Source organism: Caretta caretta, chromosome 7 (genome assembly GCF_965140235.1).
Source record: "Caretta caretta isolate rCarCar2 chromosome 7, rCarCar1.hap1, whole genome shotgun sequence".
NCBI classification, from domain to species: Eukaryota; Metazoa; Chordata; order Testudines; family Cheloniidae; genus Caretta; species Caretta caretta.
The window spans coordinates 62,182,374-62,207,534 of NC_134212.1; the positions used below are offsets into that span (position 1 = coordinate 62,182,374).

General features: G+C 42.0%; 1 protein-coding gene across 4 annotated transcripts in view; it reads left to right on the forward strand.

Annotated features, from left to right (window-relative positions):
- The window catches only part of ADK (adenosine kinase), a 565,528-nt gene that overhangs the window by 179,996 nt on the left and 360,371 nt on the right, over positions 1-25,161 (forward strand). For all 4 annotated transcript variants that reach the window (XM_048858483.2, XM_048858492.2, XM_048858488.2 and 1 more), the window contains one exon: positions 3,939-4,017. In XM_048858483.2, coding sequence (XP_048714440.1) covers positions 3,939-4,017 — 79 coding nt within the window. The remainder of the gene's footprint in view (positions 1-3,938; positions 4,018-25,161) is intronic.

Consider the following 25,161-nt stretch of genomic DNA (forward strand, 5'->3'; position numbering starts at 1 on the left):
CATGGGGCATCTAGTTCTAGCTGACAGACCCCAATTACCCCATCAACACCTGAAAAGAGATAGAGTACAGGGTGAGAAGGAGTATTTAACGCCTTGAGAAGTCCAGTTGATTTCAGTGGGACTAATTGAGGAATAACTTACTACTAAAAGTAAGTTATGATATTCCTCTTCCTTCCCTGAGATATCCTTACGGGGATAAGAGTCCTGCAGCTTGCTGAGAGCAGTGTGGGTGGAGAGCTAAATGAAGAATACTTTGCTGGTATGCATCCGATGAAGTGAGCTGTAGCTCACAAAAGCTTATGCTCAAATAAATTGGTTAGTCTCTAAGGTGCCACAAGTACTCCTTTTCTTTATGATTATAGAGCACAAGACAGAATGGAATGTAACTCTTTCTGATAGATATACTGTATCTGGATCATGGTCGTTGGCATTTGTGTTTTGGCATTAGCAAATATGTTGAAAGAAGATGCCTTTTTTTAATAGTTACTTTTCTGGCTGACGTTTATTCCTTTTTCATTGTTGTATTATAGGTAATCTATATTTATATAATAAGATTTTGTGAGTCACTCTGAAGTCTAAAATGTCCATTGAGTCAGGGTGAAGTGATGGAAACAGCCACAAGCATGGTTGAGAGCTCTTTATGTTCAGAGTATGTCCAGGTTGACTCATCACTGGGTTTCGTGGTCTGTTACGATCAAATTTTTAAGTTTTCAGCCATTTTGACTTTACAAATTACCCTCATGCAGTGTATAGCTTGTGATAGATCCAGGCTAGTTGGATACAGCAGAGTAGCAGAAGGCAGATATACTGGCCACTAGATTAACAGTTTTCTGTTCCCTGACTGACCAGAGCAAAGGCTGCTCCAGGCTAATGAGAACACCTGACTCCAATTAACTTGCAAATAGTCAGGTGAGGCCATTAAGCTAATGTGACCACCTGACTCTTAAAGCCCCTCTGATACTATAAAAGGGCTCACTCTAGTCAGGCAGGGGAGAGCCAGAGGAGAGGAAGTGCGGCTGAAGGGCTGGTTAATGAAGACACCCTCAAGTCATTGGTAAGGGAGCCCTAAGGTAAGGGTGAAGAGGGGAGAAGCAGGAGAGCTGTGGGGAAGTGGCCCAGAGAAATGTAGCAACTCTGGCAGTGAAAGGTTGGCTGCCAACAGCTCCTACCATTAGGGTCCCTGGGCCGGAACCCAGAGTACAGGGTGGGCCCAGGTTCTCCCCAGCCCACCTCTACAGAAACACCTCCTGCGGGGGGAGAACAGGCCCCTGTCAGGACCAGGAGGCTAAACTGTTCTGGTATGAGGCCATAGGAGCAACAGAGACTGTGGGAGTTCCCTCACCGACCTCCTTGCTGACTTATGATGAAAAGGGCTCAGTAGACTGTATCCCTGACCCTAGAGAGAGAAGGGCTGTGTGGAGGGTTGCGGTGAGCCTCTGAAGCTAGCATAAACCGCCTGGAAGTGTGGGACCCACGGGGACAAGGTCAGAGCTCTGCCACAAGCTACAGTAGGCATGTATTTATGCCATGCCTAGATCAATAGTCCCCAAACTGTGGGGCATGCCCCCCAAGGGGGGAGTGGAGGAATGGGGTGTGTGTGGCAGGGCCTGGGGCAGCCCCCACAGGGGGCGGGAAGGAAGCACCACCCAGCTGCAGCTCTGCTCTGCCCCTGCTCTGTGCCCAGCTCTGGCCCCAGCCACGACTCCACTCCACCCCCTTCTCCATCCCCAGTTAAGCTCTGCCCTCATTGCCTCTCAGCACCCCCCCCCCCCCTCTGGCCAGCTCTGTCTCTTGCTCCAGCTTCAGCACAAACTCCTTTGCTGAGCCAACTGTGCAGTAATGGTAGAGGGGGAGTGCGGAAGGATTCCACTAGTAGTAAGGGGGAGGGCATGACAAGTAAAGTTTTGGTACCATTGTCCTAGACCATTGTGATATCAGAGGTAACTCATCCAGTCACCACCCTTAGTCTGCAGCTATTTTGCCTACAACCAGTGAAATGGTTGTGTGAAAGAGACTACACAAATCAACACAACCAGCACACATAATAATCCCCCAAATCACTTTGTAGCCTAGAATGTCAGTTGAGTCAGCGTGAAAAATGGAAACAGCTACAAGCATGGTTGAGAGTTCTTTTTGAATATAATATCATCTGTTCAATCATCCCTTGGATTCACAGTGTGTTGCCATCCTATTTTTAAATTCTCAGCCATTTTCAGCTTTTTTTACACACTTCACTTAATGAATTACATTCTTGTGACAGCACAGGCTTTCTGCTACTAGTATTTATTGTAAGGTTGGATGGGTGCCTAACTTATTTAAAAATTATGTGTATTAAAACAAGGGGAAAGTGTTTTCTGTTGATGTATGAACAAGGAGACAATAATGAAAAAACTATCAGGACTGCGACACATGAAAAGTAACATGCATAAGTTGAAATGAAATAAATTTTCATACAGTGTGCAAGAGTAGTGGTTCTCACTTTTGTATTGGTGACCCTTTTCACATGGCAAGCCTCGCAATTTATTGCGACCCCCTTATAAATTAAAAACACATTTTTGTATATTTAATGCTATTATAAATGCTGGAGGAGAAGCCGCGTTTGAGGGTGAAGGCTGACCGCCCGTGGCCCCTAGGTAATAACCTCATGACCCCTGAGAGGTCACGTCCCCCAGTTTGAGAACCACTGTGCAAGAGAATGCACTTATTAGTCAACCTCCTATTTTCAGAGATTATCACAAAGAATCCACAAATGGATAGAATACTATTCTGCTCCATCTTCATTAGAAGACCACTTCTGTTAAACTATTTTAGTTGGTCCCTTAAGACAGGTTTCACTATATTTCTCTTGAATATTGGGATTTTTCTTGATGGTAGTCCAAACCTAATTAGAATTTTACATTACTTTTGTACTGACCATTTATCGATCTTTCTGGAACTTAAACAATTCAACTTGCACTGCATTTTTTAACAAAGTCCTTTTCATTGTTTCAGTGGTAGCTATGCACCAGATCTAACTAGTGGAACCAGACATTATTAACTTATAATTGTTATGTACGTTATGTTAAAAACAGTGACTTTTCCTTTTAAAGTAATCAAGCTGTCTTTATACATATTTTTATATTGTGAAAATAGGTTTTGCTAGTGAAACCAAGTGTTCTTTCAAAACATTTGGACAGCGGAGCTTTTATATTATTTAATTTATTTTTTACACAATGATCCAACTTAGAGGACTAGAAAACGGAAAGAGAACTGGTCTGCCACAATTTACACACATTTTACAATTCTTATTTTTTATATCCGGATTTTCTCAAACTAGCAGTAGATCTATTTATAAAGTTCCAATACCTGACAAACACAAGTTAAAAATTCATGCTTTAAAATATTGTTTAAATTTTGAGTGCACACTATTTGACTAAAGTTTTAAAGCAGATAAAGTATCTTATTATTATTATTTATTATTTTATTATTGAACTTTTATGTTACGTATTTAGCTAGAGGAAGTGTGAATCAGCACCTCCTCATTGGTTTCCTTTAATTTTTTTTCTTTTACATGCGAGCATATACTTTAGAAGCTTGAAAGTTAACTATCATCGTGCACAAGCTCCAGATGCTGTATTCCTAAGACATTCTTTAAATGTTCTAGACTTACAATACAACTGTAAGGGAGTGAAATCAAGTTGATATCACTTGCTTTGTCATTGAGCCAGTTGCTTAGTGCGCATACTGTGCATGCATGCTATTTTAGTCTGCGTTTTCTCAGCTAGCACCTTGTAAAAGAGCTAATATGTCTGAATTTCCTGTTTACAAATAACTTGATCTCATACATTTCTAATTTAGATGCTTATATAGTTTTTCACTGTGAAAAATTACAGAATCTGACTGCCTTTCTGTCTCTCTCCTTTTCTCCCCCACCCCCCTACCCCGGTGGTTTCTTACAGGTTTGAAGAACTTGTGAAAAGGTTCAACGTAGAATATCATGCTGGTGGCTCTACTCAAAATTCTGTTAAAGTGGCTCAGGTTTGTTCTTCCTTAAAAGAAATTAACTATAAAATATTCTAAAGGTGTTCACTGTTAAACAACTTCTTGTTCTAAGTTGCTTATCATGTTGCCCAGAGGCATTACTCAGTGAGTGCATGTTAGTCTGTAGCCTAAAATAAGTTGAGCTCTGTACTCTAGAAGTGACTTTAATATTTTTTTTCTTTTTTTTTCTGTTGCACTGTTATTGTTCAAGTTGCAACATTTTAATTATAACCACATTTATTTGTTAAGGGTTTATAACCTGTGCATAAATGATTGAAGTGAAAATTTTTTTACATGAGGAGAATTTTAGAGATATGAATATCATGAAGTTGGGCTTGCACTGATCCAAGGTAGATTTTGTGCATTTTGATAATGGAGAATGTGTTTTGTTATATACTAGTGAATGAAAGCTAATCTAGTAATACATTTTGTGTGTACAATTGTAGATGCACCCACCACACAATCTGAAAGTGTATTGCATAAATCCCATAATTTAAAACGTGCAACTTTTATTTAGAATTCTTTTTCTAACTAATGGCTGGTTTGTTGTTCTTCAGACTTCCTATGTAGATAAAACATATTGCCAGATACCTTCAAATGCTCATTTTGAAGAAGTTAGATTGTAATTCAGCAAAGTTATTAAGCTTTGTTTTGCTTTACAGTTATATTCACAATTTTCTCTTACTCAAAATAGCTATTTCCCATAATTTACAGTGGGACTCCAGCTACCAAGTGGGATTAAAGGCGTTTATGTCCTAGGTAACGATGATCGCTACTTTACTATTGGGAGGGATACCCTAATAAAAATAGCATCCATTTTCTAATGTTTCCAACTGGGCTTTGAAGCCATAGACAACCATTAGGAAATATGGCTGCCATTTCACTAAGGCCATCACGCTTTTCAAACCTTAAACCTACCAGTCTTTGACACAAGCAATTGAAAGGTATGACCAATGACTGAAATGTGAACTCCTATGTTTTGTTGTGTGTCACATCATAATTCAGATTATAATAATTTTTTATATAAAACCTGTTTTAAGATCGTTCTTCACTCTGTAAATTAGATGAAACATTTAAAAAAATAGAAAATGAACTGGAAAAATAGGAATTTTATCACGTTCACTTATAAGGACCACTACATGGATCATCGGTAGAGTTTCAACCCAAGACATTCAGATTTTGAGTCCATATCGCTACCACTTGAGCTACGGAAGATGGTGGTAGTAGTAGCATAGGCAGCTGTTCTCTGTGTGGTTCAGCCACCAAAGGGGATTTTTGAATGGATTTCACAACCATTTGCAAGACGTGCTGAATGTCAGGAACCATGGCTTTGTTCCTAGCTCTGGAACAGTGGTTTACTGATTACAATCACTTATAGAGTTGACAGATTCTTTCTGTGAGTGGCTGAGACTGAAAGTTAATCATAGAAGTACATTGGTTCTATTTTCATTTCTTTTGCAATGTTGCAGATAATTTATTTGTAAAACGGAGTGAGTGATACTTGACTGTCTCTTAATATAGGGGTTGCTCAATAATAGGTCTGTGAAATGTACAGAAATATAAAGAAATATAAATAAGAGCAATCAAAAGATGTGAAATGTGAACTCCTGGTGTCCTGTCTCCCAGTTCAGTGCACCTTCCACTGTACTAAAATGTATTTTGTTAGGGAATTTGTCACTCACATAAACTGGAACTCTGATTCAGCTAAAATGCAGTAGACTTGAGAGCTTTGATGGTCATGTGAAATTGAGGCTGCCCAGTAAAGATGGCCGTCTCTTAGCTCGTCTTTCCAATGGCTTTGAAGCTGCAGGCTGCTCTCCATGAAGTTCCCCTCCATCCTCTCCCCACTATGCTCTAAGGTTAAGAAACTATAAGAAGGTTGTCTATGCTGTAAACCCTGACTGAGTCTGTGGGTGATACCAGCCAGGGTTGCCAGTTGAGAGCTGCTTTGATTTCCAGTGTTGTGAGTTCTTCAGCTTCAGTTGAAGTGCTGCATCTTCGACAGAGGGTTCTCCAATCTAGACAGCCATAGCTGGCCCAGTGGAGCAGAGATGGCACTTGACAGATTCCTTTTCTCTCCACCCAAGGTGTTTGGGAGCATTCTAATTAAAATTTTGCATTATACTGTGCTGGAAATAAATGTTATGTCTCCTTATCAGTTGGAGGTATCATCCGTGTGGCGGTGGACTCTGTTGCCCTCAGTGGAAATATGCCCTCTGTGGGCATTAGAGGTGTCCCATAACTGGACATTTCCTTGCTTTCTAGGGTTTGAGTCAGTGGAATATTACATCTATACAGTCTCAATCCCTTTTTCAAGGGTCTTTATTTAGATCATTTATATAGTGCTATTAAAATATGTGCTGTTTCATCAGAGTAAATATAGGGGAAAGGGTCTGCCCCAAGTAGCTTACAGACAAATTAAAGTGAGGTTAGATGAGCTAAGGTAGTTGATCCTGGAGGTAAGTGCTTTCTCCAGAGGCTACAACAGCAAATGAAGGCTAAAATGAAATATTGTAACATCTGAAAGGTGTATAATGAAGAGACACACATACTCATCAGAATGAGGCTTTTGTTGAGTTGGTGCAGAATATTGTCATGGCCCCTTCTCCCATAAGGGCTTTAAAATCCAGTGGGGTTTGCTGACTGAAGATAGACCAATCAATCTACAAGTTTATAAACAAAGAGTGTAAAACAGTTAGGGTTGCTTGTTCCACTGAATAGGCATGCTTTACCAACTAACTGTAAGTAAAAGAACAGTAGTGCAGGAAGCTTTTCCAAGGCCTTATCTATAGAAGCTATAGAGAGGGAATATATACAATTATTAGAGACTGGAGATAGGCCAGTGTCATCAAACTACCAGGCCAACTGAAACAGGCCAGTTAGATGGAGGGCTAAGAAGGTTAGAACAAGCATCTTAAACTTAGTGTGCGGTGCGGGGTTGGTAGGCAGGTGATTGGATAGCGTGGGGAGTCATGGCAGAAACATTGTTTGAGTAGGTGGGCAACAGAATTGTCAACAAGCTAGTTATTTATAGAAAGAGCCAGGAAGATAAGCTAGAAATCAAGGCAGAAGATAACAAAAGCTTAATTGAAGAGAGAGAGATGACTTGTATAAATTTTAAGACAAGGTATAACCCGACACATGGAATCTACAAGGAACGTTTAGAATGGTAGGGCACGAATCCAGATAAAAGTTTAGACGGGAAAAGCATGTGATAAACAGTGTTTCGTCATCAAAAAACTCAGTGAGAATAAAGAAAAATGAGAGAAAAGAATATTAAGGGTACATCTACACTGTTTAAAAACAAAAAACTCACAGCAGCAAGTCTCAGAGCCCAGGTCAACTGACTCAGGCTCATGGGACTTGGGCCACGGGGCTAAATATAGCAATATAGACATTTCTGCTTGGGCTGGATCCCAGGCTCTGAGACCCACACCCCTCATCAGATTTCAGAGCCTGGGCTTCAATCTGAGTGGGAATGTCTATGTTGCTATTTCTAGCCCTGTAGCGCAAGCTTCAGTCAGTTGACCTGACCGCTGAGGGTAAGTCTAAACCACAAAACAGAACCTGCAGCAGTGAGTTTCAGAGCCCAGGTGACCTGACTCAGGCTATGTCTACACGACCAATTTTTGTCAACAAAAGTGATGGTGACACCCAAAACTCAACATAATAAAAATCAGAATCTCATATTCACACTTACTCCCTCTGTTGGCAGAGCATGTCCACAGTGGGGGCACCATCCTTAACAGTGTGAGCATTGCACTGTGGGTACCTATCCCACAGTCCACATCAACACCTTCTGTTGCTAGGTGATGTGGGAAGGCAGAGCAGATTGCAGTGCATCTTGGGCCCTGGCTTAATGTCCTGTGATGCATTGCTTTGTGTCCCAGCAGTCCATGGGCTTCCAGCTTTCTTTTGCGGCATTTTTGCAACAGTCATTCTCTGCTGTGAACCCCAGCATCTTTGTGGGAAGAGATGGATCTCGCACTGCTCTCCAATGCTCTGTTAACTGTCATGAAGAAATTGTGAATGGCAGTTCAGTTAATTGTCAAGTTCCTAACTGAAGAACACTTTCAGGCACCCGACATAGATTACTTTTGGCATTCACAGAGCAGCTGCATAGGGTAGATCATCACTTTTGGGCTCACCTAACAAGCTGCTCACCTAACTGAATGGTGGGATCGTATTGTGATGCAGGTGTGGGATGAAGAGCAGTGGCAACAGAATTTTTGGATGTGGAAGCCACTTCCTGGAACTGTGTGGGGAGCTCGCCACAGACCTGTGGCACAAGGACACCAGAATGAGAGCTGCCCTCTCAGTAAAGAAACATGTGGCAATCGCTGTATGGAAGCTGGTGACTCCAGACTGCTACCAGTCAGTCGCGAATCAATTTGGAGTCAGGAAGTCGACCATTGGGGCTGCATTAATGCAAGTGTTCAGGGCAATTAATTGCATCCTGCTACGAAGGACCATGACTCTGGGAAATGTGCATGAAATAGTGGACGGCTTTGCAGAAATGGGGTTCCCTAACTGTGGAGGGGTGATAGATGGTGCACACGTTCCAATTTTGGAACCAGATCACCTTGCGACGGAATACATCAATAGGACAGGGTACTTCTCCTTGGTGTTGCAAGCGCTTGTGGATCACCGTAGGTGTTTCACTGACGACAACGCGGGGTGGTCCGGGAAGATGCATGAGCCACGCATCTTCAGGAACACCAGCCTGTACAGAAAGCTACAATCGGGGACTTCGTTTCGAGACCAAAAGATTATAGTGGGGGATGTTGAAATGCCCAGAGTGATCCCAGAAGACCTGGCATACCCTTTATGGCTGTGGTTCATGAAACCTTATATGGAACACTTGGACAGCAGTAAGGAGAGGTTCAACAACAGGCTGAATATGTGCCGGATGACAGTTGAATGTGCGTTTGGCAGATTAAAGGCACGCTGGCGATGCCTATATGGCAGGCTAGACCTCAATGAGGATAATATTCCCATGGTCATAGCCGCATGCTGTACGTTGCATAATCTCTGTGAAGCTAAGGGTGAAAGATTTGCTCAGGTGGAGTGCTGAGGCAGACCGCTTAGCTGCTATTTTTGAGCAGCCAGATACTGGGCTGTCAGAGGGGGCCAGTTTGAATCAGGGAGGCTTTGAGGCAGCACTTTGACAATGAGCACCAGTAATGTATATCTCTGTCAGAGGTGCAAGTTTTCCTAGGATGCAATGGTGTCATTTTGGGCCTTGTATTTCCATAAGACAATGATAACAATGCCTGTGCATGTATTGGTGGTACCTGCAATCTCAATTTGTAGGGAAAAAAATAAAGGTGATTCACCATTAAATAACTTTGATTTTATTGAACAAGAAACAGCACACACAAAGACACAGATGCCTGATGGGAAGGAGGAACCAGGGAAGGACAGACTTTCACAACTGTATGTAGATCCAGCTATCATTGTGAAAGCTTTCCTAGGGGGTGGAGTGAAGGGGAAACCAAGAACTCCTGGAAAGTGGAAAGGAATGTGCAAGTGGAGTTTGTGGGGGAAGGGAAAGAAAAGTGTTCTGAATGTGCTGCAGAGGAGGGTGAGCATGGATCTGCTCAGTCTGCAGCACTATTAAGGACTGTAGCATCTGCATTTGCTCCTCCATTACTTTAATCATCCTCTCAGTTGCATCCTTAACAAATGCTTCATTCTCTTTTCTGTCCTGCTGTTTGGCTTCCCAGCAGTCCTTACGTTCCCTTTTTTTTTCTGCATTGGAACACTGCAGTACCTCCCAGAACAGGTCGTCTTTGCTGTTTCTTGGGTGCTTTCTTATCTGGTGGAGATGCTTGGCAGGGGTGTGTGGGGTGTTCCTCAAGGCCACTTCTGGAGAAGCACAGGGGACAATGCACAGAAGCGGGATTGTTAAGTTCACGCACAGCATTGTAACATTTCAGTTAATACACCTTTTGCAATATTGCCATCACCTTCTTACTGACCCTAGCCAGGCACATATCTCTGCGAACAGCCAAAGCATGGTGAGTGTTGGAGGTGGGGTGGGAGGGCCTGCTCCACATGGGGAAAAGTGCACACACACTCTGCAAGGGTCATGGTGCAGCTTTCTATGGAAAATTCTTCCACATTTTTCCACTGGTGGGGATCATTCTAGCAGACATCTAACTGCTACAGGTAAGCAGGGAAAGGAGGGTACATCTACTCCATGCTTGTGGCTTCCGCCCTGCTCCATATGCTGTTCGCCAATGTGACGCTCTGGTCCCTGCACAAGTGATTGCCAAATGGTGTGGGAATGTTTCCTACAATGGGGGACGGAACAGAGCTGCTCTGCCACAGAACTTTTGGCAGAGGATTACCGAGTACCCCCAGGAAACTTTCCTGGAGATCTTGCTGGAGGATTCCTGTGAGATCTCTGTGTGCATCAACACCCTGTTCTGCTGTACAGATTAGCTACACTGGGAAATGTCCACCTCAAAGAAACACAGCCAGCCTCCCACATTTCTATACCCTGAACCCACCTCCGCACTACACAAGCACTTACCAGACTCACCAGCGCCACTTACCAGACTCATCGCCTGCTGCTTTCTCCCGTGATAGCGACTGCTGAGGCAGGCTAGATGCCTCTGGAGTGGAGAACAGTGCCTGGTTGCCTGGCTGACCGGGCGACCCTGCTGGGAGCTGTACATCCTAATCGAATTCCACCTCTTCATCAATAACTTAGTCCTCTGGGTTAGGTCCTCTTTCATCTGCCTCCATTCCCTCGAAGTATCCACGGGGCTCTTGACAGTGGAGGTGGGGGTCGCCACTGAGGATAGCATCCAGCTCCCTATAGAACTGACAGGTCTTAGGTGAAGCATTGGAGTAATGGTTCGCCTCCCTCGCCTTATGGTATGCCTGCCTTAGCTCCTTTATCTTCGCTCTGCACTTCAGCGTGTCCCGATCATAGCCCTTTTCACACAAGCTTGAGAAATGTGCCCATAGGTATCCCAATTCCTACGGCTAAAGCGCAGCTGGGACTACACAGCCTCATCTCTCCTTAATATACTGATCAGATCCAACAGCTCCACAGTGGTCCAAGCAGGAGAATGTTTGGTGCGATAACCCACCATGGTCACCTGGGAAGATGTGATGGGACTTCTCCATGCTGAGCCAGCAGGAAATTAAATTTCAAAAATTCCTGGAGCTTCTAAGGGGGAGGGGCGGATCTTTGTTTACCTGGCTGCAGGACAGTGGAGTTCCAACTGCTGACTGGAGCAGTAAGGATGGGTATTGTGAGACACCTCCCAGAGGCCAATTAAACCAATGAAATCAAGCGTGGTGTCTGTACTGGCACTTAGTTGAGAAACTGGAGAGGAAAAAGACATAAGTCTCTCATCGGGATGGATGTTATTTTTGTCACCAAAACCGGGCATTTTTCCCGTCAAAAGTCGCATTGCCATGTGTATGCACTATGCACATACTGTTTCTTAGACAAAAAGCAGTTTTTGGTGAAAAAGCTTGGTCATGTAGGCAAGGCCTCAGGCGTGCGCTATGGAGCTAAAAATGGTAGTGTCGGTGTTCCTGCCTAGGTTCTGAAACTTGGCGAGGGGATGGGTGTCAGAATCCAGGCTCCAGCCTGAGCAGGAACTATTTGTAACCATGTAGTGTGAGCCCCATGAGCCCAAGTCAGTTGACCTGGACTAAGACTCAATGTCCTGGCTGTTCTTTGGAAAGTGGACATACCCAAAGACTTGCTGCCTCGGGTCTTTTTTTGGCAGTGCAGACATACCTTTAGAAGACTGAAGGGAATTGGAAACTGTGATGGGGTTGAGACTTACCACCACAGCGCCTCCTGCTGTTCAGTCTGGGAATTAGCTCAGTTCATGCAGATCGCCCTCTGCCTGTGGTGTCCTGTCCGTCTCTCACCCTCGATTGGCGTCTCGACCCGCATTGCTACCAGTGTTCTCTTCAGGACACTGCCCTCCGGCAGTGCCCCCCAAGTCCACACTCGCCCCCTTGCAGGGGCGGGAGTTAACAGCAGTCTTTCCAGTCACTCCTGCTGCAGTGGCCAACCACAACCCCTTGAGTCTAGCCCCTCTGTTCAAGGGGCAGTTGCAGTTCAAGTGACGGTTGCAGGCCACCCTTCCACAGCCAGGTGCTGTACAAGGAGGAAGCAGGGGGACCCAGGCCCGCCCACTAGGCTGGGTCCCGACCCAGGGACCCTCTAGTGGCAGCCTCCCTGTCCTCCTTCTCTCCCCTTGTCTAACTGTCCCTTGTCTAACATGGGCCACTTCCCTTCTGGCCTTCATATCTTCTAGGCCCTTTCTATCAGGGCCTGCATTGTGGCAGGTATTGGGCTGGAGCCATTCTATGCTCCCCCGAGCCTACCCAGCACTGCTCTGTCTGAGGTGCCTGTCTCCTGCTCAGGAGACAGACCTTCCCCCATGAAGGGCCTAGCCTAGCCCTGATTGGCTGGCTGGAATACTGGCCCTGATTGCGCACCACTCTGGCCTACTCTAGCCCTATCTCTCTTAGGGGTGGAGCAGCCGCCCCACCAGAGAAACGCATAACTGTTTGAGTAGATTGGTGAGGGTGAAAGCCTCAATAAAGTGGATAATGGAGGAAGTGATTTCAAAGTCTTTGCTCATCCATTAACCTCCCTTTTTAAAAACTAAAACGTATCCAACATTTAGTTTCAGATAGATACTGATATGAAATTAGGGCTTGGCTACACTTGCGAGTTACAACGCAATAAAGAAGCCCCAGGTGCACTAGCTCACTACCCGTCCACACTGGCAAGGCCCGTAGAGCGTTCTGACTCCGCGGCTACAGCGCTGCTGGGACTCCACCTTGGCGAGTGGAATAACGTTTGCTGCGCCCCCGGTGGAGCACCATGGCGCCAGTGTGAACGAAGTGTTGCATTACTGCACTCTGATCAGCCTCTGGAAATGTCCCATAATCCCATTAAGTCAAGTGGCCACTCTTGTCATTGTTTTTGAATCACTGCAGGAATGTGCATATGCCCTTTGAAAGCTCCATTTCCAATAGCCGGCTGCTTATCTGCTCCGAGACAAAGCAAGCCATTAGTGTGGAATGCTGTGTGAGAGAGATAGAGGGTGGTGGGGTCTGCTGCTGTCTGAATTTACAAGACAGCATGGTGACATGCTCTCAGCCCCCCAGAAACCCACTCTCTCCCCCCACATATTCACAGCACACTCCCTATCAGACTCCACCCCTCCCCCCATTTGAAAAACACATTGCAGTCACTTGCATGCTGGGATAGCTGCCCATAATGCACTGCTCCCAATCCCGCTGCAAATGTGGCCATGCCAGTGCGCTTGAAGCTGTCAGTGTGGACAGACTGCAGTGCTTTCCCTACTGTGCTCTCCGAAGGCTGATTTAACTCAAAGTGCTCTACATCTGCAAGTGTAGCCATGCCCTCAGACTCTAACATCACTGAAAACTGCATGATCCAAAACATGATGGAAGGATGTTTCAGGTTTAAAATCTCAAATTCAACACTACTTGCTTCGGTAGATTCTAGATTTTGGATTTGTCCTTTGTGTAGAATTTTTTTCTTTTTGTCTTGAACATTGAAATAATGATGCACATTTACAAAAATAATAAGAATTCTTTAGGATTGCATCTTGCTGTTAATCTCATTTTAATTTATCTCATTAAAACTTGGCTTTATATCTCTCATGATATGTGACATTTGCTCTCATCTGAGATCACTGCAGTGCCTTCAAACAATTGGATCCATTATATTCAATCTGCAAAATATGTATGCTAGATAGCTGTATACAGATCACGAATAATGTATTATTGTTTGAGTTCTGCCAACTACCTAAATTCAGATTTGTGAATATAGTATTTCACTACTCATGAACATATTTCTGCATTTTTTCATTAATATTATATACTTGTCTCATAGCAAACATTGGCTTGAGGGGGCAAAACAATAAAACTCACATCTTTGAGTTTTAGGAATCATGGTGATAGCTGCTTTAAAGGAACCCGAAGATAGTTTGTGTGTTCAAAATTAGTTTGTATTGCGGGTCATGCTGTACATAAGAATGGCCATATTGGGTAAGACCGAAGGTCCATCCAGCCCAGTATCCTGTCTTCAGACAGTGGCCAATGCCAGGTGCTCCAGTTGGAATGAACAGGTAATCATCAAGTGGCTCATTCTGGCAAACAGAGGCTAGGGACACCATCCCTGCCCTTCCTGCCTAATAGGTCCATCAATGGCTATCTTTCATGAATTTATCTAGTTCTTTTTTGAACCGTTATAGTCTTGGCCTTCACAATGTCTTCTGGCAAAGAGTTACACAGGTTGACTGTGTGTTCTGTGAAGAAATACTTCCTTTTGTTTGCTTTAAACCTGCTGCCTATTAATTTCATTTGAAATTAGTTTTTGTGTTATGAGAAGGAGTGAATAACACTTCCTTATTTACTTTCTCCGCACCAGTCATGATTTTATAGATCTCAATCATATCCCCCCGTAGTCCTCTCTTTTCCAAGCCGAAAAGTCCCAATCTTATTAATCTCTCCTCATACAGAAGTCATTCCATACCCTAATCATTTTTGTTGCCCTTTTCTGCACTTTTTCCAATTCCAATATATCTTTTTTGAGATGGGGCGACCACATCTGCAGTATTCAAGATGTGGGTATACCATGGATTTATATATAGGGAATATATTTTTTGTCGTCTTATCTGTCCCTTTCTTAATGATTCCCAACATTCTGTTCGCTTTTTTGATTGCTGCTGCACATTGAGTGGATGTTTTCAGAGAAGTATCCACATGACTCCAAGATCTCTTTCTTGAGCGGTAACAGCTAATTTAGACCCCATCATTTTCTATACCCACATGTCTCATGACTGTTCTTTTAATGTGGGGGGATGAGAAATACAATCACTTGGTTTATTTTTCTATTTCAATTACTGGTAGTAGTTTACTGTTTCAAACCAAATCTGATGACAATACAGCTGATTTTAAACACTAATGCGGGTAGCCCTGTTAATGAAGAGTTGGTTTGTGGATCAGTGTGCTTTTAGTTTTGGTATTGTGAAAGTGCACTTACGATCGAGAAAGGGACTGTAAAAATAGCACCTCCTTACTCAACAGAATTGTTCTGGGTTGGTGCTCAGTTTCATATCAGCTTACTCTGACTTTAACGCTTCTATTGTTGCTGTGAATCCTAATCCAACTAACAGAGAAAGTGAGCTGTATTCTGTTGTCTCTTGTATTATACAGAGGATTAACTAAATTCTCATTGCAGAATTTCTATTACTAGTGATGATGCTTGAGCGAGAAAGAACACAGCTTGTCTTTCAGATTTCAAGATGAGTTTGAAGGGCTGGCAGTTATTGGGAAAAAGATCTTTTAAGTTACAATTTTTTGAGCAAATGTGATGCAGATAAATCTGGAACCCACAATGCTGTGTTTACAGTACTCCACAGAATATAACCACACATTAAGTAATCACCTCATATTATTTTGTTCATTGCCTCTCATTACCTAACCTTTAAATTTAACTACATATAGTTGTATAATATTTAACAAGAATGTATTGTATCTAAACTTGTTTCAAAAATATAACAGTCTTATAACTTTATTGCACATGTGCTAGATAGGCTCAAGGTAGTTTTAAAGGTTTGTTGCCTGAAACCATTATTTTCCCCCTAGAAATGTTTCTCTAGTTTGCACTCCATCCAGGTAGACTTGTGACAAATTCTGTAATCTTGAGTGCTGAAACTAGCTTTGCCACTATCTTGCTTTGTGGCTTTAAGACTTCACCTTTCTGTTTCACTTTTCTCATTTGTAAATCATAGAATCATAGGACTGGAAGGGACCTCGAGAGGTCATCTACTCCAGTCCCCCGCACTCATGGCAGGACTAAGTATTAGCTAGACCATTCCTGACAGGTGTTTGTGTAACCAGCTCTTTAAAATCTCCAGTGATGAAGATTCAGCAACCTCCCTAGGCAATTTATTCCAGTACTTAACCACCCTGACAGTTTGGAAGTTTTTCCGAATGTCCAACCTAAACCTCCAGTGCTGCAATTTAAGCCCATTGCTTCTTGTCTGATCCTCAGAAGTTAAGAACAATTCTTCTCCCTTCTCCTTTTATGTACATGAAAACTGTTATCATGTCCCCTCACAGTCTTCTTTTTTCCAGACTAAACAAACCCAGTTTTTTCAATCTTCCCTCATAGGTCATGTTTTCTAGACCTTTAATCATTTTTAAAAAGAAAAGAAGTACTTGTGGCACCTTAGAGACTAACCAATTTATTTGAGCATAAGCTTTCGTGAGCTTCACGAAAGCTTATGCTCAAATAAATTGGTTAGTCTCTAAGGTACCACAAGTACTCCTTTTCTTTTTGCGAATACAGACTAACACGGCTGTTACTCTGAAATTAATCATTTTTGTTGCTCTTCCCTAGACTTTCTCCAATTTGTCCACATCTTTCCTGAAATCTGGCGCCCAGAACTGGACACAATACTCCAGTTGAGGCCCAATCAGTGCAGAGTAAAGTGGAAGAATTACATCTTGTCTGTCTTACAATGCTCCTGCTAATACTTCCCAGAATGATGATGCCCCTTTTTTTTTTTTTTTTTTTTTGGGCAACAGTGTTACACTATTGACTCATATTTAGTTTGTGACCCCTATATCTCTTTCTGCAGTACTCCTTCCAAGGCAGTCATTTTCCATTTTGTATGTGTGCAACCGATTGTTCCTTCCTAAGTGGAGTAATTTGCATTTGTCCGTATTTCATTTCATCCTATTTTCTTCAGGCCGTTTCTCCAGTTTGTTCAGATCATTTTGAATTTTAATCCTGTCCTCTAAAGCACTTGCAACCCCTCCCAGCTTGGTATTGTCTGCTAACTTTATAAGTGTATTCTCTATGCCATTATCTAAATCATTGATGAAGATATTGAATAGAACCGGACTAGAACTGATCCCTGCGGGACCCCACTCATTATGCCCTTCCAACATGACTGTGAACTACTGATAACTACTGATAACTACTCTCTGGGAACAGTTTTCCAACTAGTTTTGCACCCACCTTATAGAAGCTCCATCTAGGATGTATTTTCTTAGTTGGTTTATGAGAAGGTCTTGCGAGACAGTATCAAAAGCTTTACTAAAGGCAAGATATACCACATCTACTGCTTCCCCCATCTGCAAGGCTTGTTACCATGTCAAAGTTATCAAGTTGGTGTGACACGATTTGTTCTTGACAAATCCATGTATCTTCTCACCTTATTATCTTCTAGATGTTTGCAAATTGGTTGCTGAATTATTTGCTCCATTATCTTTCCAGGTGCAGAAGTTAAGCTGACTGGTCTGTCGTTTCCCAGGTTGTCCTTATTTCCCTTTTTATAGATGGGCACTATATTTGCCCTTTTCCAGTCTTCTGAAATCTCTTTTGTCTTCCATGACTTTTCAAAGATAATTGCTAATGGCTCAGATACCTCCTCAGTCATCTTCTTGGGTATTCTAGGATGTATTTCATCAGGCCCTGGTGACTTGAAGACATCTAATTTGTCGAAGTAATTTTTAACTTGTTCTTTCCCTATTTTAGCCTTTGATCCTACCTCATTTTCACTGGCATTCACTATGTTAGATGTCCAGTCACCACCAACCTTGTTGAAAACTGAAAAAAGTCATTAAGCACCTCTGCCATTTCTACATCTTCTGTTTCTGTTTTTCCCCACTCATTGAGTTACGGGCCTACCCTGTTCTTGGTCTTCCTTTTGCTTCTAATGTATTTGTGGAATGTTTTCTTGTTACCCTTTCTGTCTCTAGCTAGTTTAATCTCTTTTTGTGTCTTGGCCTTTCTAATTTTGTCCCTACATACTTGTGTTGTTTATCTTTATCCTTTGTCATTTGACCTAGTTTCCATTTTTTGTAGGACTCTCTTTGATTTTTGATAATTGAAGATCTCTTGGTTAAACCAGGGTGATCTTTTGCCATACTTCCTATCTTTCCTACACAGTGGGATAGTTTGCTCTTGTGCCCTTAATAATATCTCTTAGAAAAACTGCTAACTGACTTCAATCGTTTTTCCCCTTAGACTTGCTTCCCATGGGAATCTTACCTACTAAATCTCTGAGTTTGCTAAAGTCTGCCTTCTTGAAATCCATTGTCTTTATTTTGCTGTTCTCCTTCCTACCATTCCTTAGAATCATGAACTCTAACATTTCATAATCACTTTCACCCAAGCTACCTTCCATTTCAAATTTTCAATCAGTTCCTTCCTATTTCAATCAGTTACTCCCTAAAATCAAATCTAGCACAGCCTCTCCCCTGGTAGCTTTCTCCAGCTTCTGATATTAAAAAAAATGGTCTCCAATACATTCCAAGAACTTGTTGGATAATCTGTGCCCTGCTGTGTTATTTTCCCAACAGATGTCTGAGTAGTTGAAGTCCCCCATCACCACCAAGTCCTGTGCTTTGGATGATTTTGTTAGTTGTTTAAAAAAACCCTCATCCACTTCTTCTTCCTGGTTAGGTGATCTGTAGTAGACCCCTACTATGTCATCACCCTCAGTTTTTTTATCCCTTTTATCCTTACCGAGAGACTTTCAACAATCTGCTATTTCTATCTTAACCTCAGTTCAAGTGTATACATTTTTAATAAAAAGGCAACACCTCCTCCCTTTTTTCCCTGCCTGTCCTTCCTGAGCAAGCTGTACCCTTCTGTACCAATATTCCAGTCATGCATATTATCCCACCAAGTCTCTATGATGCCAACTATGTCATAGTTGTGTTTATTTACTAGTATTTCAAATTCTTCCAGGTTATTCCCCATACTTTTCGCATTAGTATACAGACGTCTAAGATACTGATCTGACAGCTTCCCCCTCCCCCCCCTCCCCAGTTCTGTCTTGTCTCTCCTTTATCCCTACTGTAACAGACCCTTCTTCCAGGTCTGCATGTTTTTGACTTACCTGTGGGCTTTGGTCACCTGCCCCCTTTGAACCTAGTTTAAAACACTCCTCACTAAGTTATCCAGTCTGTATCTAAATATGCTCTTCCCCTTCTTCAATAGGTGGACCCTCTCTCTGCTTAGCAGTCCTTCTTCCTAGAACAGAGTCCTATGGTCAAGGAAGCCAAAGCCCTCCTGGCGACACCATCTTCGCAGCCAGTAATTCACCTCCAGAATGCATCTGTCTCTGCCTGGGCCCCTACCCTTGACCGGAAGGATCAAGGAAAACACCACCTGCACTCCCAACTCCTTCACTCTTACTCCCAGAGCCTTGAAGTCACTTCTGATATGTTGAGGGTCATACCTTGCAGTATCATTTGTGCCCACATGGATGAGTAGCATGGGGTAGTAGTCAGAGGGCTGGATGATCCTCAACCATTCCTCTGTAATGTTTTGGATATGGGCCCCTCGCAGGCAGCATACTTCCCGGGATGCCATGTCAGGGCAACAGATGGGTGCCTCCATCCCCCTCAGAAGAGTCACCAACCGCCAGTACCCTACGTTTCCTCCTGGGAGTGGTGGCTGCAATCCTCCCAGCCTTGGGGGTACATAGTTTCTCTTCCTGTAGTTTTGGGGATGATTTCTCATCACTCGTTGCCAGGGCAGCATATCAGTTTTCCATCATCATGCTGGGTGGGTTGGGAGTAGGGGTGGAGCACTGCCTGCTGCCAGAAGTAACCAATAGCCAGTGTCCTCCCTGTGTCAGAACTATATCCTCCTCCCCTGTTGGTGTGACAGCAGTCCTCTGAAGCTGGATAGTTTCCTCATGTCTCCATATGAATATTCTCAAGGAATTCCTTGTGGACATGGATGCTCCTCAGCCTAACCACCACCTCCTCCTTCCCACCTGCCTCTTGAGAGATTCCACCAGCAAGCATCTTTCACACTGGATGGTCCCCCCCAGCCTGGCTTTCTGTGAGTGGGAAATGAAGGCCACAGTCTCTGTGAATTCACAACAGGATATGGGTAGAGGCATCCAGGGTTAGGTTGTCTGTTTGGATAGGGGCGCAGGTGGAGGAGATAGGAACAGCACTGGCACTGACAATGCAGCCCTTCCTAACCACAGCGATTCTGTTACGTCTCCCTCCCACAAACTCCCTCTCAAATTCCCGTTTGTGGTGATGAATGTTTATTTCACAGGAGGATTGCTGTATTAAAGTTTTCATAGTGTTTTTAAAATGTAGAACATATAATTACTACGTATTATTAATATGAGAGTTTCAAAAACTGCAATGGTATTCTATTCCTATTAAAAAAAAAAACAACCCACACTGATGATCTCACAGGAATATGGGATTGCCATACCAATCAGATCTGTGATCCATATTTCAATATCTCTGACAGTGGCCTCATATTAGGGCATTTCGTTGTTGTTGTTGTTTTTGGAGTAAGGTACAAGAAATCTTGTTAAAGGCAGTTATGGAATAGTATGCCAATAGGGAAGTTTCTTCCTGAACCCCAGGCAGTTAGTAATTGACTTTTTTTATAACCTGCAACACAAGTGTTTAAATCTGTTTATATATTATTTATCCTGTGTGTTGATGATCTTATTACTCATATACATGTATAATCCTTTTCTGAAATTTATTAAGCTCTTGGCTTCCTTGATTCCTTGGAACAAAGAGTTTCATAGATTAATTTCCCATTATGTAAAACAATATTTGCTTTTTAATTTTGATTTTTTTTCTGCTTGTATTAGATGAGGGCTAAAAGGAGTGCTTTATTGATCCTCTATGTACCATTCATTATTTTACATATGTCTATCATGTTCTTTCTTATCATTTTCTCTCTAAACTAAATAGTCCTAATCTTTTCTATGTCCCTTCATATCAAAGTGTTTTTATGCCTCAGTCATTTTCATCATTGATGTCTCTATTTGATAAATCTTTGAGATAGGATAAGAAAACTCAGTATTTGAGATGAGACTACACCATTGCTTGATACAATGGTATTATAATATTTTCCTTGTTGTGGGATTGTACATTTGATAAAAATGAGTTTCCTGTCACTTTCACACCTTCACCTTTCACACTTTCACACCATATATGATTTTTAGGGCTTCCTGCCTTCCGTGTCCTATCTTTTTATTATTTTTATTTTTTGATGCGACTGTTTTTCTGCATTAAAAAGTTTGATAGATATGGGTTACAGGTGTCCCATTGAGGTATGCCATAGGGATTAAAAAAAAAAGAAAAAAGTTTGTGTTCCCTATTACACTCTGAATTTGTAATTCTCCAAATAAGAGCAAGAATGCAGTAATTCTAGTTCCTTTTCTGCCATACCGTGCCAAATGAAAGTAAGCATTGAAAGTAGACAGCATAATGGCATAGTTAAATACCATTTCTGCATTCTGCTCTCAATTATGAGGTGTCTTTCAATTATGATACCCAAGTGAGAAAGGTATCATATCATATGTACAACTGTAGCCATCTATTGATCTTTCTACTCACATAAATTGAATAATTTATCTATGCATAGTCTGTATAGCAGATTTTTCCACAATTTTAGGACTAACAAAAATCTCCAAAAAATTTTTGAGATGAAATGCCTATGACAATTCCAATTATTTTCAGAGGAGATTATCAAGGGATTAGGAAAGAAAATATCCTTAAATAGCTGAACCTGGGCATGTCCAGAAAGGATTTTCCTCTTCTTAAGTGCTGCCAATGCTAAGACCACACTGACATATGTAGCATCTGTTATGGCCTCCAGCTCTGTCAAAAAGAGCTTTGATATAAACACTTCCTTGTAAGGGAAGTTTAAGGAGAATTGAAATTGGCTGTCATAGTAGGCAGAACCCAACTGTACTCATCTAGACTATATTTCCTGATGACCTTATAGTTGATCTAATCTACATTTTAGAATTTTGTCCTTTTATAATTATTCAATCAAATTCTGCAATCTTCAATGAAGCTGAATTTGTCAACCTTAAAGTCAGGTAATCTTTCTCCTTTCCATTTTAGCAGCACCCACACCTGCCGGGTGGCAGAGAGAGAAGGTTGAGCAAACATTTATAATAGGGGTTAAATCCACTGCCCTTAAAAAGTACACCATGGAGTTCCATGTTTATTGTCTCAGTGCTTCCATGTCATTTGTTCAGTTTTTGTTTTTAGTTTTAAATGGGCCACCTTGCAAGCCTAGCCCAGACCCAGAGTCAAGCTGGCTTCTTCTCTCTTCTACATCATCACCATAGTAAACATTCTGCAGGCCAGTTGATGCCCTAAGTTACACCTTGTGAAACATCATTAGCTTTCAATGACATTTTATAGATGTAATTAAGGAAATCATTTTCCAACATAATCTTTTATTACTAGTGATGATGCATGAAAGGGAAAGAACTCGGCTTTACTCAGATGCCAGATAGAACTTGTGGGCCTGGCACATAGAACAACTCTCTTTATTTGTAAATGGAACATATTTGATTTTGAGTCAGAGAGACATCATAAACAGTCTGTGTGATTTTTGTGGAGTTTATTTTCAGAGAAGAAGGGATTCACTTTAAAGAGATCGAGGAGAACATATAGATATACTTCAGCAAATGTGGATTTTTACAAAAAGCAGACAGTCTGAAATCTTATTTGCTTCCATGCCTGAAGTAGTCCAATATTCTATGACATACAGTATCACAAGTTTGAAGAAAACTGTCTTCCCTTTAAAGTTGAATGACGGCTGAAAAGATTGGTAGTATCATGGTCGCAGAGGACATGTGCTTGCTGAGGACTACCATTAACTAATCCTACCCAGGCCTTTGGTTTTGGTATGGCCTTTAAATTGGATCAGCAATCGTCTCTGTTGCTCCTCTTGTAGCCTGGAACTCTCCCATCTATCCTCTGTTGAAGTACAGTGTGCTTTTTTGCATGTATACTATTGTTACACATATGAAATACTAATTTCCTAATGTTCCTTTTTCCTTTCTATAGCTCAGGATGCTCTACTAGTAATTGCATCTTGTAGCAGTATATCAACTTCTAGCCCAGTCTCACTTGTGCTCCTGGTGATTCTAGCAGCAAGGGATGGAACAAGTCCCCTCCACTGGGGAGATCATATTTTGCTCATAGAGTATTGAAATCATGCCTTCTTCAGTGTAGCTGGAAGCAACTTTACTGGCCAGAACTGTTGGTTATACAGAAGATCTGAACCTCTCCATGTGAGATTTGGTGGCTTCACTGTTAAAGTAGTGTTTGCAGTTGGAATAATAGTGCTGAGATCTTGGGACCCCATGTTGACAGGTTCACTCACCGGTGGGGCCGCCCTTTGTGGCTGGATCTGGGGTCCACTGTAGGGCCTCCTTCTATCTCTTGCTCGTCTTGTGGCCCTTCTCACTCTCCTGGACTTGGGTGCTCTCTCTTGTGACTTAGCCCTCCTTCTAAGTCACTATATGGTCTTCTCCTTCTGGGCTATCAAAGTCTCACTGGACCAACTGTCGGGATGCTGCTTTCACCAGTCCTGCACCATTTCCCAGTGGCTGGCAGGGGAACTCAGGCCTATGCACTACTCTGGGTTCATAATTAGCAGCCAAGGTCTACACAGTCTCCACCCTCACTGCTCTTTCCTTGGGCTTCTTCCTGCTTTGCCTTCCATAGGCTTTCTTCCTCACAACTCCTCTGGGTAAACACCTTCTGTCAGGGACAGGATCCCAGGAATTTTGTTTCCCCCGGGTTTCCTCCTACTGACCTTTTTGTGCCCAGAGAGCAACTGCAGACTCTCTCCCTGCAGCCCACTTCTGCTACAAACTTCCTGGCTTTATATGTTACCCAGCTTCTCCTCCAACAGGGCTTCATCAGCAATTAGTAATTTATCAATCAAGCTTAATTCTCTCCCCAGATGTAGCCAACCAGATTAATTTACCCCTTCTGAGCTATCTTCACCCCTTCAACGGTGGTGTGGGTTTGAACAGGCCATATCTCACACACAGAAATGGCAGCCCTCTGCAACCCAACCATATCAATTAACTTCAAGGACTTCCTGCTTACAAGTTCAGCAGCTTGTTAGTTTGCCTTTGCCTTTTTCAGCCTTTTGGAAACATAACCATTACTATGTTGTTCCCCCTTTATGCTACTGTATTAGCTTAAATAAGATAAATATAGAAACCATATTTAGTAGGTAACTATTTTCAAATTGATTTTTTTAACTTTAGCATATCTGTTTTGATCATCAGTTTTCATCAAGAAAAAAATGAGATTTCCCTCCTGCTTGCTCTATTCAGCTTTAGCATACACATGTTAGAAGATAAATGTATAAAGTATTTGAAAAGTACATCATAAAAACGGGAATGATTAATTGCTTAAGAAGAAATAGAAATATAACCTTCAATTATAGGTTTGCTGTGGTGTTTTTCAATAACATTGATGTGCATTTATAGCTATCCCTGTGTGTTTCTTTTGAGTGAACTCAGGTATATGTGTGTGTGTATATGCAAGGCGTGTGAGGTAATATCTTTTACTGGACCAACTAATGCCCCAAAAACAGCTATGTGGATGAAACCAGACAGTCACTACACTCTCACAATTGTTTTGAATATGGATGTGGATCAAGTGGAAGATGTACTTGGTCCACAAATTGATTTCATGTGATCCACTAAACCGCTATCAGATAACAACTAATTTCAGATACTACCCAATCTTACACTCCTTTTTTGTTTTTTTCATGGTATTATTTAAAATGATTAAAGAGCTTTTTTTATTACAAGGCCCTTTTTTATAAATAAGACTTACTGGTAATCGTAAACATTCAGCAATGTATCTGCTTTAGCATGTCAAATATTGGTGGTGTTCAAGTGCTAGTGCAAGTGGAAGTCAAGTCAAAACTGTTTTGAAAATGTTTTCTAAAATCTCCTTAAAGGAACCGAAATACTTTTTATCACTATATAAATATGCGTAAGATCCTAAATTAGCAGAATACTGGGATAGACTTAAGTTAAAAATACATGAAAAAAACAAAACTGGTTGTACCACTGGCTGCTTCACTTAAATAGTTAGGTGCTTTAGAGTAAATACTGAATAGTTATTTTCTTTTAATTTTGAGATATGCATCTCAGGTTTTGTTGTATTTTCTTTCCCAGCTCCACTCCCACCTGCTGATTGAAGGCAGGGCCTGGTGGTGCTTTGGCTATGACACTGAAGCTAGAGTTGTATCCTAGAGAAGTAATAACTTCCTACTTTGGCCCT